Source organism: Bubalus kerabau, chromosome X, assembly GCF_029407905.1.
Source record: "Bubalus kerabau isolate K-KA32 ecotype Philippines breed swamp buffalo chromosome X, PCC_UOA_SB_1v2, whole genome shotgun sequence".
NCBI classification, from domain to species: Eukaryota; Metazoa; Chordata; class Mammalia; order Artiodactyla; family Bovidae; genus Bubalus; species Bubalus kerabau.
The window spans coordinates 106194664-106213607 of NC_073647.1; the positions used below are offsets into that span (position 1 = coordinate 106194664).

General features: G+C 42.4%; 1 protein-coding gene across 2 annotated transcripts; it reads left to right on the top strand.

Annotated features, from left to right (window-relative positions):
* The first annotated feature begins 13223 nt into the window (after positions 1-13223).
* Positions 13224-18614, top strand: LOC129639687 (P antigen family member 3-like). 2 transcript variants are annotated; one of them, XM_055564872.1, is made up of 5 exons: positions 13224-13335; positions 14287-14366; positions 14840-14981; positions 15403-15528; positions 18502-18614. In XM_055564872.1, the coding sequence occupies exons 1-5, from the start codon at positions 13254-13256 to the stop codon at positions 18522-18524; spliced, it is 453 nt and encodes a 150-aa protein (XP_055420847.1). In that variant the 5' UTR covers positions 13224-13253; the 3' UTR covers positions 18525-18614. The 2 variants fall into 2 exon arrangements, with proteins under 2 accessions (XP_055420847.1, XP_055420848.1); XM_055564873.1 differs by having other exon boundaries at positions 13231-13383.
* Positions 18615-18944: the final 330 nt, after the last annotated feature.

Below are 18944 nucleotides of genomic sequence, written 5' to 3' on the forward strand. Positions count from 1 at the left end.
CAAAGTCACCCTGAAAGGTTCTAAGAGCCTTTGTGTGTGTGTCTTAGGAGGAGCTGCCTTGCAGCCAAGAAACTGGAGTCCACTGGTGGGAAAGGCTTGCCCCAGAGGCAACAGCCAAGCAGGACTTGAACTTCCCCTGCGGGGAGGCACTTTGCCATACCAGAGAGGCTTTGTAACCAACCCCCACACCCCAGTTATGTCTTCACCAGTCCCAAAGGAATTGGGACGCAAGCTGAGACACCGGAAGTGTTTTTAATGGCTTCAGGACAGTTCTGGAGTTGACCTAGCTGCCATGGTGGTCAGAAGACAAGTGGGAATGGAAGTCTGGCTGGCTCCACTTTTGTCCAGGTCTGTGCTCTTCTGCTCATGTGTGTGTAACCTGTGGATGATCAGAGTGCCACCTCAAGAACTGCCCCCCACCCTGAGAAAGTGTCCTGACCAGAGACCCACACCACATCCCACCCGTGGACATATGGCAGGGGTCAAATACTCTCTTCTGTGTTCCCAGAGTCCTATAATTTAAATCCTCCTGTCACTTTTCTCACACAGCATCTGCTTGTAGGTTACAGCCCCCATCATCCCTAAGCAAACTAGCCACAGTAGGAGGAGACATAGTGTCTGGTCCCTGCTTAGAACTACTTCCTCAGTGAATGAAGGACCAGGACTCGAGGTAAGTACTTAGTCAATAAAGGGTATCCCTTCTTGGACCGGTTACTTTTGTGTTAATATTGACACAGGAGAATGGAGTAAGCAGGACGTCTGTGGAATAAGATTCTCTTCCCTTTGGGGGTGGGGATTGGACTGCATGTTTCATATGACCCCTAATTCTGGAAACTCCTGATCAAAGAGGCTGCAAGGTTCATTACACACGTGTGGGTCATTCTGTTGCCCCATCAGCCACAGTTGTAGCCTCACAGTGGAACTGGGGTCAAGATCCTGAGAGCACTGGTCAGGTCACTGAACATTTCCCAAGGACCAAGTGAGTGTTGGCCCCGCAACTATGTGTCCAGACGATGGACTGTTGAATGAACTCAGGCTGTTAGTGGAGTCTGTGATGCTGCTCCTGGAGCACAGGCGTCTATGGAGTCGGGGACACGAGCACAGGTAGGAAGGGCATGTCAAGTCCAGGGGAGGCCGTCAGCCTCACTCAGAGGCTATGTCCTCCTTGCTCCTTGCTTGCCCCACCTCAGCTGTCTCTGATCTTTCCCCCTATACTGCCTCTGCCTCCCTCAAAGGCCTGGCACAGGCATGTCCATCAGCACCTATGATTCCTGCTTGTTCCTGTCAGTCCACTGACAGAACAGACACTTACCCAGTGCCACGGTATCTAGTCCCCGCTTTCTGTTCACCTCTTACTCCCTGCTTCCAGCTGCCCCAGCCTCCTGTCTGTGTCTGCCCCCAGCATTTATCCCCACTGTTCCCTCTTCTGCAATATCTTGACCTCAGATGTCTGCTGTGCTGACTTCTTTCCCCCTTCATGTCTTTGCGAAAATATCACCTCCTCAATGAAGCCCACCCTGGTTGCTGTGGTCAATACTGTGACTTGCAGCTTTCCCCCTTGCTGCCCACTGTACCAGTCCCTTACAGGATTTACATTTATCTGATCACAGTACCATCACCTTCTAACACACTGTATAATGTCCTGGGTTGTTATGGGGAGGGTTTATTTAATGCCTCCTAGCCCTTCCCCTTCGGGGAGAGTAAGTCCAGTGCAGGGATTTCTGTGGGCTGGTCGCTTGTATCCAGCACGGAGATCCAAGGAAAGCTTCGATAAGTATTTGCTGCCTGAAGCAATGTACCTGCCTTCCTGCTAGACTGTGAGACCCCTGAGGGTCCTGTTCTTCTCGTCCTTGGGGCAGGCCCTCCCTCCACGCAGGGAGAGGCCCTCAAGTTGCGGCTGCCTCAGTTTCAGCCACACCTCCAGCCCAGCAGCTCCGTGACCTGGGACTCAGGAGTCACCTGACTTCACTTCAAACTGTAAACACCTGTCTTTAATGAAATGAAGGTATTTTAAATGTTTAGATTTTGGGCCACCCACATTGAATATGAATTGTTGCAGCTTCTGAAACACAAGTTTGGAAATTTTTATGAATTTGGTTATGCAAATAGGAAACAAAATGAAACATCCTGAAATATGAAGTCAAGTGGGCCTTAGGAAGCATTGCTGTGAACAAAGGTAGTGGAGGTGATAGAATTGCAGCTATTTGAAATCCTAAAAGATGATGTTGTTAAAGTGCTGCATTCAATATGCCAGGAAATTTAGAAAACTCAGCAGTGCCCGCAGGACTGGAAAAGGTCAGTTTTCATTTCAATCCCAAAGAAGGGCGATGCCGTGGAATGTTCAAACTACTAAACAATTGCGATCATTTCACCCACTAGCAAGGTCATTCTCAAAATCCATCAAGTTACTCTTTAACAGTACATGAACGGAGAAGCACCAGATGTACAACATGGATTTGGAAAAGGCAGAGGAACGGGAGATCAAATTGCCAACATCCAGTCGCCAGTCCAAGTTCGATGCACGATACTGGATGCTTGGGGCTGGTGCACTGGGAGGACCCAGGGGGAGGGTGTGGGGAGGGGGGAGGGAGGGGGGTTCAGGATGGGGGGCACGGGTGTACCTGTGGTGGATTCGTTTCGATGTTTGGCGGAGCTAATACAATATTGTAAAGTTTAAAAATAAAATAAAATGAAAAAAAGAGAAAAAGCAAGGGAATTCCAGAAAAACATCTACTTCTGCTTCACTGACTATGCTTAAGCCTTTGACTTTGTGCATCACAACAAACTGTAGAAAATTCTTAAATAGATGGGACTACCAGATCACCTTACCTGCCTCCTGAGAAAGCTGTATGCAGGTCAACAAGCAACAGTTAGAACCAGACATGGAACAACAGACTGATTCAAAATTTGGAAAGGGTACGTCAAAGCTTTAATATCGTCACCCTGCTTATTTAACTTATATGCAGAGTACATCGTACAAAATGCCAGGCTGGATGAAGCTCAATCTGGAATCAATATTGCTTTTAGAAATATCAATAACATCAGATATGCAGATGACACCACCCTTATGACAGAAAGCGAGGAGGATCTAAAGAGCATCTCCTTGCAGGTGAAAGAGGAGAGTCAAAAAGCTGGCTTAAAACTCTACATTCAAAAAGTAAGATCATGGTGTCTGACCCCGTCAGTTCAGTTCAGTTCAGTTCAATCGTTCAGTCATGTCCGACTCTTTGTGACCCCATGAACCACAGCACACCAGGCCTCCCTGTCCATCACTAACTCCTGGAGTCCACTCAAACCCATGTCCATTGAGTCGGTGATGCCATCCAACCATCTCATCCTCTGTCATCCCCTTCTCCTCCTGCCCTCAATCTTTCCCAGAATCAGGTCTTTTCAAACGAGTCAGCTCTTCACATCAGGTGGCCAAAGTATTGGAGTTTCAGCTTCAACATCAGTCCTTCCAATGAACACCCAGGACTGATCTCCTTTAGGATGGACTGGTGGGATCTCCTTGCAGTCCAAGGGACTCTCAAGAGTCTTCTCCAACACCACAGTTCAAAAGCATCAATTCTTTGGTGCTCAGCTTTCTTTATAGTCCAACTCTTACATCCATACATAACCACTGGAAAAACCATAGCCTTGACTAGATGGACCTTTGTTGGCAAAGTAATGTCTCTGCTTTTTAATATGCTGTCTAGGTTGGTCATAACTTTCCTTCCAAGGAGTAAGCGTCTTTTAATTTCATGGCTGCAGTCACCATCTGCAGTGATTTTGGAGCCCAGAAAAATGAAGTCAACCACTGTTTCCACTGTTTCCCCATCTATTTGCCACGAAGTCTGATCCCATCTCTTCATGGCAAATAGATGGGGAAAAAATGTTAACACTGATAGACTTTATTTTCTTGGGCTCCAAAACCACTGTGGACCGTGACTGAAGCCATGAAATTAATAGATACTTGCTCCATGGAAGAAAAGCTGTGACAAACCTAGACAGCATGTTAAAATGTAGAGACATTACTTTGCAAGCAAAAGTCCATATCATCAAAGCTATGGTTTTTCCAGTAGTCCTGTATGGATGTGAGAGTTGGACTACAAAGAGTGCTGAGCCCTAAAGAACTTAATCTTTCAAACTGTGGTACTGAAGAAGACTATTGAGAGTCCCTTGGACAGCAAGGAGATCCAGTAAGTCAATCCTAAAGAAAATCAACCCTGAATACTCATTGTAAGGACTGATGCTGAAGCTGAAGCTGAAGCTCCAATACTTTGGCTACCTGATGCCAAGAGTCGACTCAATGGAAAAGACCCTGATGCTGGGAAAAATTGGGGGAAAGAAGAGAAGGGGCTGACAGAGGATGAGATGGTAGAATGGAATCATTGCCTCAATGGACATGGGTTTGAGCAAACTCCAGGATATAGTGAAGGACAGGGAAGTCTGGCATGCTGCAGTCCATGCAATTGCAAAGAGTTGGACATGACTGAGCTACTGAACAATAATGTGAAATGCTTCAATCCCTGATAGCTCAGCTGGTAAAGAGTCTGCCTGCAATGCAGGCCATCCTGGTTCGATTGCTGGGTCAGGAAGATCCACTGGAGAAGGGATAGGTTACCCATCTCAGTATTCTTGGGCTTCCCCTGTGGCTCAGCTGGTTAAGAATCCACCTGCAATGCAGGCCACCCTGGTTCGATTGCTGGGTCAGGAAGATCCACTGGAGAAGAAAAAGGCTACCCCCTCCAGTATTCTGGCCTGGAGAATTCCATGGACTGTGGTGCTCCTGTCTGACAGCTTTGTAGTGGAAATGATGATATTCTGCAGGTTTGGAAATAAATGAAGATGGAGACAGGGCCAGCTTTATGTTAGACAGAGGATATATTAGAAAACAGCAGGATATCCCTGCTGTATTTCGTCAGAGACACAGAAAAAACTCGCCCCCCACAATGGCATTTCCAGCATTGTGACTGAGGGAGATCTTCAAAACAGTAGCAAGAAACTGACCCCCAGGGAGGGTCTCAAGGAAGGCAACCCCATACCTCAACGGTCTAGACAAGAAAGCCTGGTCAATGGAAGTGGCTCCACTTTCCATGGGATTCTCCAGGCAAGAATACTGGAGTGGTTAGCCATTCCCTTCTCCAGGGGATTTTCCAGACCAAGGGATTGAACCCCAGTTTCCTGCATAGCAGGCAGATTCTTTACCATTTGAGGCACCAAGGCAAGGCAAGGCAAGGCTGCTCAGTCGTGTCCAACTTTTTGCAACCCCATGAACTGTAGCCTACCAGGCTACTCTGCCCATGGAATTTCCCAGCCAAGAGTACTGGAGTGGGTTGCCATTTCCTTCTCCAGGGGATCTTCCTGACCCAAGGATTGAACCCATGTCTTCCGAATTGCAGGCAGACCCTTTACCATCTGAGCCACCAAGGAAGCCTAATTATTGTTGGGTCAATAACATGTGGAATATAGTATATTTTCAGTAACAACACAAAGGAGGTGGTTGGGAGCAAAGCTGTATCAAGTCTGGATGGTGTCAAATCTACACAAACATATGCAAAGAATCAGAAATCATAGCAAAGAAAGTGAATTTACAGAAGTTCTAAATAAATACCTGATATCCTACCTTATATCAGTTTTTCATAGACATAACATTATATATTATATAATAATGATAAGTGTATTAATGTGATATACCCATTCTAGATTTACTATATATGTGACAATATGAGGAAGAGGGAAAATGGAATAGAGATAGGAGTAATGTTTCTGCATCTCACTAGAATTAGTATAAATTTCAAGCTGATTATGATAAAGAAAGTTGTTATTTTGCCAACAAAGGTCCATCTAGTCAAAGCTGTGGTTTTTCCAGTAGTCATGTATGGATGTGAGAGTTGGACCATAAAGAAAGCTGAGTGCTGAAGAATTGATGCTTTTTAACTGTGGTGTCAGAGAAGACTCTTGAGAGTCCCCTGGACTGCAAGGAGATCCAGCCAGTGCATCCTAAAGAAAATCAGTCCTGAATATTCATTGGAAGGACTTATGCTGAAGCTGAAACTCCAATACTTTGGCCACCTGATGCGAAGCACTGACTCATTTGAAAAGACCCTGATGCTGGGAAAGATTGAAGGGGGGAGGAGAAGGGGACAACAGAAGATGAGATGGTTGGATGGCATCATTGATTCAATGGACATGAGTTTGGGTAAACTCCAGGAGTTGGTGATGGACAGGGAGGCCTGGAGTGCTGTAGTCCATGGGGTTGTGAAGAGTCAGATATGACTGAGCAACTGAACTGAGCTGAGTGGAAAAATCAGTAAAGAAATTAAAATGCTACATTACAAAATACTGATTGAATGCAAAAAAAGCAGTAAAATGAGGACCATTGAACAAAATGACGAGACAGAAAAATATATTTGCAGATGTAAGTCTGTATCAACATTAAATGTGAATAGATAAAACAATCCAACCAGAAGGCAGACATTGAGCCAAGCTTAAAAAAAAAAAAAAAAAAGATTTAACTGTATGCTGTCTACAGAGGACACAGTTTAGATTCAAAGATACATAAATTACTATGTATGTATGTGTGTGTTCAGAATTGTTGTCAACTCTTTGTGCCCCTGTGGACTGTATCTGCCAGGATTCCTGTCTATGAAATTTTCCATGCAAGAATACTGGAATAGGTTTCTATTTCCTACTCCAGGGAATCTTCCATACCCAGGGATCGAACCTGAGTCTCCTGCATTGGCATATAGGTTCTTTACCACTAGCATCACTTGGAAAGCCTTAAATGACCCAACAATTCTATTTCTTGACAATTTTACCTAAGAGAAATGAAAACATGCTCACACAAAGACCTGTACTCAAATATTCCACACGTGTATTCCTAATGGCCAAACCTAGAAACAACCGAACTATTCGACAACTGGTATGCAGATGAAAGAAAAACAAAAGAGGATACCCGTACAAAGGAATACTACACGGTAATTTTAAAAAAAGTTGGGGGGGTGGGGACTAATAATGCATGTAACAGCAAGGATGGGTCTCACCTGTGCACATGAGAGAAACCAGACACAGAAGGCTACGTATTATATGATTTCATGTCAAAGGATTTCTGGTAAAGGCACAGATATTTGCACAGAAATATATCTGTGGTTGCCAATGTATAGAAGTGGAGGAAGGAGTCTGAATGCAAGCAGTCCCAATAAGCATTTTTGAACGATGGGAAGTTTTCTACATTTTTATTGTGGTAGCATTTACACCATGGTTCAGTTCAGTTCAGTTCAGTTCAGTCGCTCAGTCGTGTCCGACTCTTTGCGACCCCATGAATCGCAGCACGCCAGGCCTCCCTGTCCATCACCAACTCCCGGAGTTCACCCAGACTCACATCCATCGAGTCAGTGATGCCATCCAGCCATCTCATCCTCTGTCATCCCCTTCTCCTTCTGCCCCCAATTCCTCCCAGCACCAGAGTCTTTTCCAATGAGTCAACTCTTCGCATGAGGTGGCCAAAGTACTGGAGTTTCAGCTTTAGCATCATTCCTTCCAAATAAATCCCAGGAGAAATATCGATAACCTCAGATATGCAGATGACACCACCCTTATGGCAGAAAGTGAAGACGAACTAAAAAGCCTCTTGATGAAAGTGAAAGTGGAGAATGAAAAAGTTGGCTTAAAGCTCAACATTCAGAAAACGAAGATCATGGCATCTGGTCCCATCACTTCATGGGAAATAGATGGGGAAACAGTGGAAACAGTGGCTGATTTTATTTTTCTGGGCTCCAAAATCACGGCAGATGGTGACTGCAGCCATGAAATTAAAAGACGCTTACTCCTTGGAAGAAAAGTTATGACCAAGCTAGATAGCATATTCAAAAGCAGAGACATTACTTTGCCAACAAAGGTCCGTGTAGTCAAGGCTATGGTTTTTCCTGTGGTCATGTATGGATGTGAGAGATGGACTGTGAAGAAGGCTGAGTGTCGAAGAATTGATACTTTTGAACTGTGGTGTTGGAGAAGACTCTTGAGAGTCCCTTGGACTGCAAGGAGATCCAACCAGTCCATTCTGAAGGAGATTAGCCCTGGGATTTCTTTGGAAGGAATGATGCTAAAGCTGAAACTCCAGTTACAAGGCAAGATTCCCACATTATAACTGATCTCTGCTGCTTGGCTGACATTCCGCATGGATGCTATGATCCCTGCAGCTGGGACACTCAAGCTCACTCTCTCTCTCATGATGGACCAGAAGGCTTCACTCCTAACTTCAGATATAGGTAGAAGAGAATATGCAGGGCTCATGTTGGAGCCTTCAGTCCTTCCCTGTGGAATGCAGATGACCACAGATTATGGGAGAAACAGAGACATCTGTGAAATGTGGATGACTACAAATTGTGGGAGAAACAGAGAAAGCAGCACTAGACCCCATTCAAAGAGTGGTACATGCCAAACCCAGTGCATCACAGAACTCCTTGACATTCAGGAGCATGCCAAGTAGATTTCCATGCCAGGATTGTTGCATTTATTGTTCCTTCTGCCTGTAATGTTCTTCCCTTAGGTAACCCCACGGACTACTTCCTTTCTTCCTCCAGATCTCTGCTTAATTGCCATCTTTCAGGGAGACTTCCCCTCATTATCTTTTTTTTCCCCCCTCATCATTGTCCTTTATTTTTTTTCTAATTTTATTTTATTTAACTTTACAATATTGTATTGGTTTTTCCATTTATTAAAATGAATTTGCCACAGGTATACATGTCTCATTATCATGAATAAAATAATAACATCATACCTACATATACCCTTTCCCCTGATCTAGCATTATTTTTCCTCATAGTGCCAGCCACCCTTGACTTACTTACTGACCACCAAGTCTATGAAAGGAGAGACTTGGTCAGTTTTGTCCTATCACAAACTCCTCGAATAGTGCTCAGGTCCATGGCAGGTGCTCAGAAAACATTTGCTGAAGGACAGTCTTGAGCCAGGCCCTTTACACACATTGCTAACATTCATAGGTACCCTCCAAGATGGGCACTGGCCCCATTGTACCAATTACGATATATATTGAGATTCCAGGAGACAAGTGATATGCTCAACAACACACAGTCAGCATGTCAGGTTCCAGGCTTCGGAATCATATCTGCCAGCTTCCAAATCCTCAGTTCCTGGACAGAGACCTCACAGCAAGAACATAAGAGGTTTTATTTCTAACACAAAGACTCCAAACAGCTCATAGATACCCAGAGACAGCAAAGAGAGCTCACTGAATCTGCACAGAGAGCTCACAACTCAAGTCTCAGATCCTCAAACACAACAGAGACCATAACCATACACACTGTAACAAAGACCCTCCAAGCAGACCAAAGTCTTCAAGACAGAAACAAATGAGAACTGCACAGATACTTCACATCATGGAGACTGACTCCCAAAGAGTCAGATATTTATCAACCTAATACAAAACTCCTAAAAAGCATTTTCTCTGTGCTGGGCATTGTGCTTGTTTGTGCTTTCCTGTTTAATACAGGGTAGGTTTCATGTGAAAGCTAGCCACAGTCCCCCAGTGGGCAGAAGAGAGAAAACTTCAGACTGGGATCTGAAGGCCTGGCATGGAGAAGGCCTCTGTCATTGACTGCAAGTAATATGTGAGGACAACAGGACATTCCATTCTGTTAGGAAAGGGGTCATCTCCAAGGGGACCCAAGGACACTGCATAGGTGAGATAAGGACCACAGCTTTGTACATCTTGTCATCCCTGAATATGTTCCCTCACAGAATCCTCAGTCTGTCTTGCTATGCCTCTTTTAAGTTTAAATTTGTTTATTCACTCTGCCATTCATTCATTCTCTCGAAAGTATGTGTCAAGCACAACTATGTGTGCTATGAAAGAGAAAATCAACCTTGTTTTCATGGAACTTACATTGTATTGGGATCATACAGCCCCAGAGTAAGTAATTTATCAGGTGTTCATAACTGCTGTGATTAAAATTTCACTGGGATCGTGAAATAGAGAGAGGGGATAATATCTAGAAACAGTGGGCCTCCTGCTTCTGGATGAATTAACAACGGGTTTTGCACCAAGATTGTTACTCCCACGGATTCTGCAGCTTACCCACACACTCTCCATTGCATCATGTGTAGTCCTCTGCTGGCCACATGTAAGGAAAAGGAAGCCTTTAAAAAGCCATATACAGAAAAAGATGGCAGAGGAGTAGGTGGGCATGGAGCACTTCTCTCTCCACGGATACATCAGGAATACATCTTCAGACACAGACGTGCATACAGAACACCAGCTGTGAGTGGACAGGAGTACCTGACCAGAGGAGAAGAATATGCTGCTGCTGCTGCTGCTGCTGCTAAGTCGCTTCAGTCGTGTTCGACTCTTTGCAACCCCATGAATCGCAGCACGCCAGGCCTCCCTGTCCATCACCAACTCCTGGAGTTCACATAGACTCACGTCCATCAAGTCAGTGTTGCCATCCAGCCATCTCGTCCTCTGTCGTCCCCTTCTCCTCCTGCCCCAAATCCCTCCCAGCATCAGAGTCTTTCCCAATGAGTCAATGAGGTGGCCAAAGTACTGGAGTTTCAGCTTTAGCATCATTCCTTCCAAAGAACACCCAGGACTGATCTTTAGAATGGATTGGTTGGATCTCCTTGCAGTCCAAGGGACTCTCAAGAGTCTTCTCCAACACCACAGTTCAAAAGCATCAATTCTTCGGTGCTCAGCTTTCTTCACAGTCCAACTCTGACATCCATACATGACCACTGGAAAAACCATAGCCTTGACTACACGGACCTTTGTTGGCAAAGTAATGTCTCTGCTTTTCAATATGCTATCTAGCTTGGTCATAACTTTTCTTCCAAGGAGTAAGCGTCTTTTAATTTCATGGCTGCAGTCACCATCTGCAGTGATTTTGGAGCCCCCCAAAAAATAAAGTCTGACACTGTTTCCACTGTTTCCCCATCTATTTCACATAAAGTGATGGGGCCAAGTGCCATGATCTTGATTTTCTGAATGTTGAGCTTTAAGCCAACTTTTTCACTCTCCACTTTCACTTTCATCAAGAGGCTTTTTAGTTCCTCTTCACTTTCTGCCATAAGGGCAGAAGAACTGTACAAAAAAGATCTTGACGACCAAGATAATCACGATGGTGTGATCACTCACCTAGAGCTGGACATCCTGGAATGTGAAGTCAAGTGTGCCTTAGAAAGCATCACTACGAACAAAGCTAGTGGAGGTGATGGAATTCCAGTTGAGCTATTTCAAATCCTAAAAGATGATGCTGTGAAAGTGCTGCACTCAATATGCCAGCGAATTTGGAAGACTCAGCAGTGGCCACAAGACTGGAAAAGGTCAGTTTTCGTTCCAATCCCAAAGAAAGGCAATGCCAAAGAATGCTCAAACTACAGGACAATTGCACTCATCTCACATGCTAGTAAAGTACTGCTCAAAATTCTCCAAGCCAGGCTTCAGCAATATGTGAACCGTGAACTTCCAGATGTTCAAGCTGGTTTTAGAAAAGGCAGAGGAACCAGAGATCAAATTGCCAACATCTGCTGGATCACCAAAAAAGCAAGAGAGTTCCAGAAAATCATCTATTTCTGCTTTATTGACTATGCCAAAACCTTTGACTGTGTGGGTCACAATAAACAGTGGAAAATACTGAAAGAGATGGGAATACCAGATCACCTGACGTGCCTCTTGAGAAACCTATATGCAGGTAAGGAAGCAACAGTTAGAACTGGACATGGAACAACAGACTGGCTCCAAATAGGAAAAGGAGTATGTCAAGGCTGTATATTGTCACCCTGCTTATTTAACTTATATGCAGAGTACATCATGAGAAACGCTGGGCTGGGAGACTAATTAGCACAAGCTGGAATCAAGATTGCTGGGAGAACTATCAATAATCTCAGCCTTATGCATACCATTGTGTAAATGCTACCAGAATACCAGAACATAGAAAATGTCCCATTGGTTTGAAAATGCTCCCTTGGGCTATTTGCATTCAGACTCCTTCCTCCACTCCTATACCCTGGCAACCACAGATATCTTTCTCTGCCTATAGTTGTGCTTTTCCAGAAATGCATTGACATAAAATCATATAATACACAGCTTTCTGCGTCTGACATCACTCATTGGCACAGCTGAGATGCATCCTTGCTGTTACATGCATTAGTAGTTCCTTTTCAAATGACTGTGCAGTGTTCTTTTGTACGAGTAAGTTCTTTTGTTTTTCTTTCATCTATATACCAGTTGTTGAATAGTTGGGCTGTTTCTAGTTTTGGCTATTAGGAGTACATGAGTAGAATATTTGAGTAAAGGTCTTTGTGTGAACATGTTTTCCTTTCTCTTGGGTAAAATTAAAACTCCTAGTAAGTATGAAAATTCCCGCTATAATAGAATAAGAAGAATGTTCTACTGGAGAAGAGTGCAGAAATAGCTACAGAAAGAATGAAAAGGCTAAGCCAAAGTGGAAACAACACCTAGCTGTGGATGTGTCTGGTGGTGAAAGTGAAGTCCGATGCTAAAAGGACAGTACTGTATAAGAACCAGAGGCATATTCATAGAAACTAGTTACCAGTTCAGAGATTTAAATGTGCAGTGCACGAAGCAAAGAGTGGAAACAGAGGTATCTATTTATGTATTTATTCCAGAGGTATCTATTTATGTATTTATTCCATGGAAGTGAGTAAAGCCATTCAGAGTATGACGGAAAACTCAGAAGCAGAAAAGGAAATGGTTCATCAGAGCATGTATAAAAGTAGGTATTAAAAAACATAATATCTATTTCTGTCATGACTGTCTTTCTGAGACAGTTTCTCCACTAAGGGTAACCTGGGACAACCTATCACCACAGTTTGTGGATGCATAAGAAAGACTGCAGTGGAAGGAAAAAAAATATAGTCTTCAAGCCCCTTTTTCATCCTCCAGAGACCCTGCGGTTCTACCTCAGTGGCGGGAAAACCTCAACATGCACTGCACATGCCCAACTCAGGGAGCATGCGCGGTGTGTGCATGCGCCTCCGTTGCTGCGTGCATGCGCCTCCGTTGCTGCGTGCATGCGCCTCCGTTGCTGCGTGCATGCGCCTCCGTTGCTGCGTGCATGCGCCTCCGTTGCTGCGCATGCGCCTCCGTTGCTGCGCATGCGCCTCCGTTGCTGCGCATGCGCCTCCGTTGCTGCGCATGCGCCTCCGTTGCTGCGCATGCGCCTCCGTTGCTGCGCATGCGCCTCCGTTGCTGCGCATGCGCCTCCGTTGCTGCGCATGCGCCTCCGTTGCTGCGCATGCGCCTCCGTTGCTGCGCATGCGCCTTGGTGCGCATACCCCTTCCCGAGCGTTCTGTGAGGAGCGTTGGGCCTGAGACGGGTCAGTTTATTCAGTCCCGGTTCTTTGTCACTACTTGAGACTCACCAAGTAGGTTCACAGATCTGTCCTGTGTGGCGTTTAAGTGTGCGTGCCTCTGAGGGGGAGCCAGTGAGCTTGGGGCGGGTCGGGCAGTGCGATTTGGGGCCTTTGAAGAGGAAGGCCTTCGAGGTCGTCATCTTTCTCCTCACAAGTGTCCCGACGCCATAGTTCATGGCCTGGTGGCGGGAGAGGAAGGGCAGTGGGCAGAGGAGGGCAGGGGGTAGGATGATGGTGGGGGGAGATTTGGGGGTGCTATTTGAGATATCTGGTTCATTGGGGCCCTGGAACTGACGACAGAGCACAGAATCGGGCTGGCAGTGGGACCTGGGCAGGGGGCAGGGTGGGCGATTAAGGAAAGGCCTAGAAACCGGACCGCAGTGGGGTTGTGACTGTATCGTGGGTTTTGTGGTAAGGTGCCGAGAGAGAAGTGGACCGGTTGCTCTGTATGCAGCCTCACCTCAGCCCCAGACACTGAGAAAATCGCCATAGTCAGGCTGTAAAGACTGAGCCTTTCTTCGTGTTCCAACTGAATTCCAAGGGAGTTGGGGAAAATAGGTCTGGTGAATAGGAGTGTGACATGAGCAGTAGTCCTGAGCTTTTAAATTCCTAGCAGTATTTCACTAAATATCTTCATGATGGAGAATTCTGTTGTGAAATCAAACGTCCTCCCAAAAATTCAGCCTTCTTGTGTACCTTAATGTGATTTCTCTGCCGTCTTCGCAAAGACACAGATGGCTTTGCAAGCGACTGTATTTGGTGTAATTGAAATGCATGTACACTCATACTTAACCAGAGTTTTCTTTTGAAAGTATTCTCACATTAAAAAAAAATAAGTCAACATATGATCATAAAGTGATCAAATATAGCTGTACTCTTAAATACATTTTCTAAATCACCATATTCTGCTTTCAGGGAGAAATATGAGTGGGCAAGTGGCCTCAACATTGGGACCTATAGATCAAGATTCCTCCCAGCTGGATGAACCTGTGGTTGTGAGTACCTTGCCATTTGATGTTTTCTACTAGCACAAGTTTATTTTTGAGAAAATGATGTTAAGTAGTACAGATGCAGTGATAAAGGTCTTCCATGCTGATAAAGGGTGACACTTTGTCTTAGGAAGGAACATTGATCCAGATATATTACAGTCTGGCGTTGCCTATGAGTATACTGTTAAATTCCCTGGAAATGTGCCCAGTGACTCCCTCCTCCTGATTATTAACAACAGACTGCATACTTCCATCCCAACATAGATTTGAATAACTTCCAAAGTCTTTCTGGGTAACTCTTATGGGAGCTAACTCATCTCTGTGGGAAGAGTAACATTATTAAAAGTAAGTACATAGAATTGTGTTAGGAAAATGTTGTTAGGTTTACTTATGCTCAGATATATCTATGTATTATGTATATTTATGCTATTAGATGTATTAACAACAAAAAGTTTTTATTTGCATGCACACTCTACTAGGACGAGCAGCCCAGTGTTGAGCAACCTCAACAAGAGGAACCACCAGCTGAGATTCAGGATATCACACCTAGAAAGGAGGAAGAAGTACATGGAGAGGATCCAGTGAATCGTGATGAAGAAGAGGAGAAGGATCCCTTTGAAGGTAAAGTGTATCTGTGAGTCATGCCTTAACACATAACCAGTAAGAAGAGGAAAGGAAACATTAGAAAAGGACTTCAGACAGTTCCTAAAAAACTGAGGAGAGTATAGTTCACAGGTCAGTGTGGTCGCTCAAATTTTCCCTTGTTTTCAAGACAAAGAGAAGGGAGCAACTAAGGTGTCTGAGGACAACCCTGGAAAAGGAAAATAGTAATAACATTTGGAAAATTCTGCTTTCCTTTTTCTCCAGCAAAACATTCCCAGAATAATGCTCCTGAGGTTCTTATTCATCACATTTTTAGCATACTAACCTAAGGCTTTTAATTCATAACACCGAGGGAATGAATATCATCATTCCCTTGTTTACACTGAATGCTTTACAGTGTGTTTATACTGTATATAATTGATGCATTTTTTTTTTAAAGATTCTGGCCTGGAAGCTGCTCTCCAGCAATTGGCTTTGGCAAAGACTGGGGGTGAAGGTGGAGATGGTCCTGATGTCAGGGAGGAGTTTGCATCAAATATAGAGCCTGTTGAAATGCCAGAAGCAGGTATGTCATCCATTCAGAAAGTAATTTATGTGGTTTCTGTTTTTCAGAATATTATCTCTTTACTAATATAGAGGGAACATTACTATTATTTTAATAATAGAGTTCACATATTCTTTGAAAGATAATTCAGACCCCAGATGCCTGAGTGCCTGACTTACAGACTGTCAAAGAAACAGACAGCATCAAAGCCATATCAAAATGAAACTAGGAAACCGTTTTCTTCTCTTGAGTATAAGTACTTTAAGTAACAGCTAATAATTTTCAGGTTCTTTTATAATTTCTGCTTGTAGCAAATATGGAATGCATTTGTAATAAATATCAGTTTATTTGAAATATGCTTCGGCATCCAAGTAGGTTCTAGTACCAGCTTTAGCAAAATGTGTGTGATTCTGTGAAATCCCTTAACTTCTAAACTCAACTTTACTCATGTAAGTTGTGAAATCAGAACAGATACACAAAGATGCTGATTTTTCAATGCTAATTTTTGCATTCTCTGATTCTCTTTGATGGAATGCATACAAAAATACTCTGTTTTGTATGATGTATTTATCATGAAATATCATCTTGAGTCAAATTCTAACAGGGGGATTGAGATTTCATTTTCTCACGGGGGACACATGTACACCTGTGGCTGATTCATGTCAATGTATGGCAAAACCCACCAGAATATTGTAATTAGCCTCCAATTAAAATCAATTAATTAATTTTTTAAAAAAGAAAATGAGCCAACATTCTGCTTGATGTTTGTTAAATTCTCTCAAATTCTGAATTCTCTAGCTCTTAAAACAATAGTTGCATTTAAAATCCTTTCCCCAGGGAATCATGAAATGACTGAATAATAAAATGGCCAAAGATAGTCTAGTTTCCTGTTTCTGTGGCTGGTCAAGTTGAGAGAGTGCATTTAGTCAGTGATATTCAAGGCAGGTGTGAGTAAGATACATATGCTAAGCACACTACCTGCCCCCACGTTTGGTCTTTTTTTGGGGAGGGAGGTTGCTTATATTAATTGGAGGATGATTACTTTACAATACTATGAAGGTTTTGCCATATACCCCACTCTCACTCTTAAAGAACTAATAAAAATCTGAGCCTCATGATATAATTGTCTCTAACCCTATTAAGTATGTTATTTTTCTTCTTTGATACATGAGTTTAAAAAGTTTTGAAGGCCAAAGATTATAACTCTAGTTCTTCCCGCATAATCAACTTAGTATCTTTCACATACGTGTTTTCCAAATTGCTGACAGTGAATTGCATGGTTCTGATCTTAAAGGAAGAACTTCATAGTTAGGGAAGAATTTACTGTGTATTAGCCGTCTAAATATTTTCACTTTACGTTTTTTTCCAATCCATTAGAAAAATTAGATGAAAACACAACTTTCAGATGACTTTCAAGTAACTACAGAACATGATTAAAATGTTCTCATAGAAAAATCTTAGTCTAAATATGTGTGCATTTAAAAAGAAAAATACATATATTACAAGGTACATAAATATAAAATCCTACATCCAACATAAAAGGCAAGAAAAAGAACAACAGAATAAACCTAAGGGAAAAAGATACTTAATAAGACAGGTATGAAGTGTTAGGAAGAGGAAAATAAACTCAACTAATAAATAAAGACAATGTGCTAGTTTACATAATTTTTAATATATATATACACACACACATTTTTTAATATTCTTTTCCGTTGTGATTTATCACAGGAGATTGGACATTAGTTCCCTGTGCTATGTAGTAGGACCTTGTTGTTTATCCATTCTGAATGTAATACTTTGTATCTGTCAACCCCAAACTGCCAGTCCATTCCTCTCAGTTTACATAATTGCGAAGCAAATGGACAAAGCCCAAGTACACATAATTAGAAATATGAACAAGACACTAACAGTTAGTATATTACAGAATTAAAACAGTATAATCTGAAACTCAAATATGTTCAGAATATTGATGAAATGGCTAGTAGGGTAGAAAAACAAATATTATTTAACATACCCCACAGTAACTAAATAACTAAACACCACAAATACCGTGGATGAACTTTTGAAATTGGTCAGTTTTCTCTCAAAAGCCATTATCATTTAGAAACAAAAAAATCTGCTTTTCCAGATTTTCTTTCTCTTCCTACTTGCTTTTCACTCTCACTCATACTCCCTCATGCTCTCCCTTTTCTTCTCTCCTTTTTTTCTTTCTTTCCTTTTCTTTTTGGTGTGGCTGTGAGAAACAGACCTATTTCTGCTTCACATTTTGATGTCACCATGTCGCCAGTGATAGTAATGGCTTAAAATTAGTGTCACCATATAATGTATTATAGCAACTGGAATGCTTTCCAGGGAGAAAAGAAACGTTTAGAATTACCTGAGGGCCACAAGTAAAAAGGGGGACAAATGTTTAACCGACTTAAAACCACCATATCAGAGATAAATTAGAGCAAATGAAAATGTCTACACTTTTCCACAGTAGAGAAGAAACAAATGTAATACTGGCCTTTTTATTTACTTCACTTAAGCAGTAACAGAGAGAACAACTGTTTAGCTATCCTATATTCGGAATATTATTTCAAACCAGTGCATTTAAATGATACTTTTGGGGGATTTTTTGTTTCAGTTTTTGTGTATTTTGTTTTTCTTAGGGTGTTTTTTGTTGTTAGATATTTTACTGAATGTGTACACAGTTTTGCCTTCTACTGAAAACTACCTTCTGATAGGTTCCATTGATTGCATTTGTTCTGAACTCAGTGTCCTTATTTTCTTGTATAAATAGGAAGAGTAGTCTGTTTTTAAAAATACTGGTAATATGCTTGAAAAGTCTATAAAATCTCTATAGAGGATTAACTGAAGGTAAGCCAAAGGGTCGCCCTTAGTGTTCCTGTTTTGGTCCATTTTATAAAACTACAACTGCAGTGAACTTTGTATACCTCTCCTGTCATCAAAATAAAGTTCTGCTAAGTAACTTTTTTAATGTTTATATTATAGGTGACGGGCAGCCATTTGCTTGAAAGAAGATAAACTGAAACCATCTATGCTGTTCTTATGTTGTGTATTTGACTGTTAAAGTTCTGTCAATAAAGTTTCATTTTCTAATTGCACATTTTTTGTTAAATTTATCCGTGGGCATTTAATGTTATTGAAAATTGATGGTTTGTGATTTTTATTGTCTAGTTGAGGATGTATGTAGAGAGAGAATGTCTGCATATAGATTTTCTGTCCAACAATTCCTCTAAATATGCATATTAATTCCACAAATTTAGATCTAGATTATTTTTGCTTTTCAAAAGATACAGTTATATTTGAATATCAACAGTTTCTACTGGCTTAAATCTTAAACCCTTCCTCATTTTGCAGCTTTGAACAAACCTGGCCAGAATATTCTTGACTAAAGTAGGTGCTAATTGGCATTTATCCGAATAGGAAATGAA

Bases quoted from the DNA above. Each gene is read 5' to 3' on its own strand.
- LOC129639687 (XM_055564872.1), top strand. From the start codon at position 13,254: ATGCGCCTCCGTTGCTGCGCATGCGCCTTGGTGCGCATACCCCTTCCC. The intron at 13,336-14,286 runs GTCAGTTTATTC...TTCTGCTTTCAG, and splicing joins GAGCGTTGGGCCTGAGACGG to GGAGAAATATGAGTGGGCAA. The intron at 14,367-14,839 runs GTGAGTACCTTG...ACACTCTACTAG, and splicing joins AGCTGGATGAACCTGTGGTT to GACGAGCAGCCCAGTGTTGA.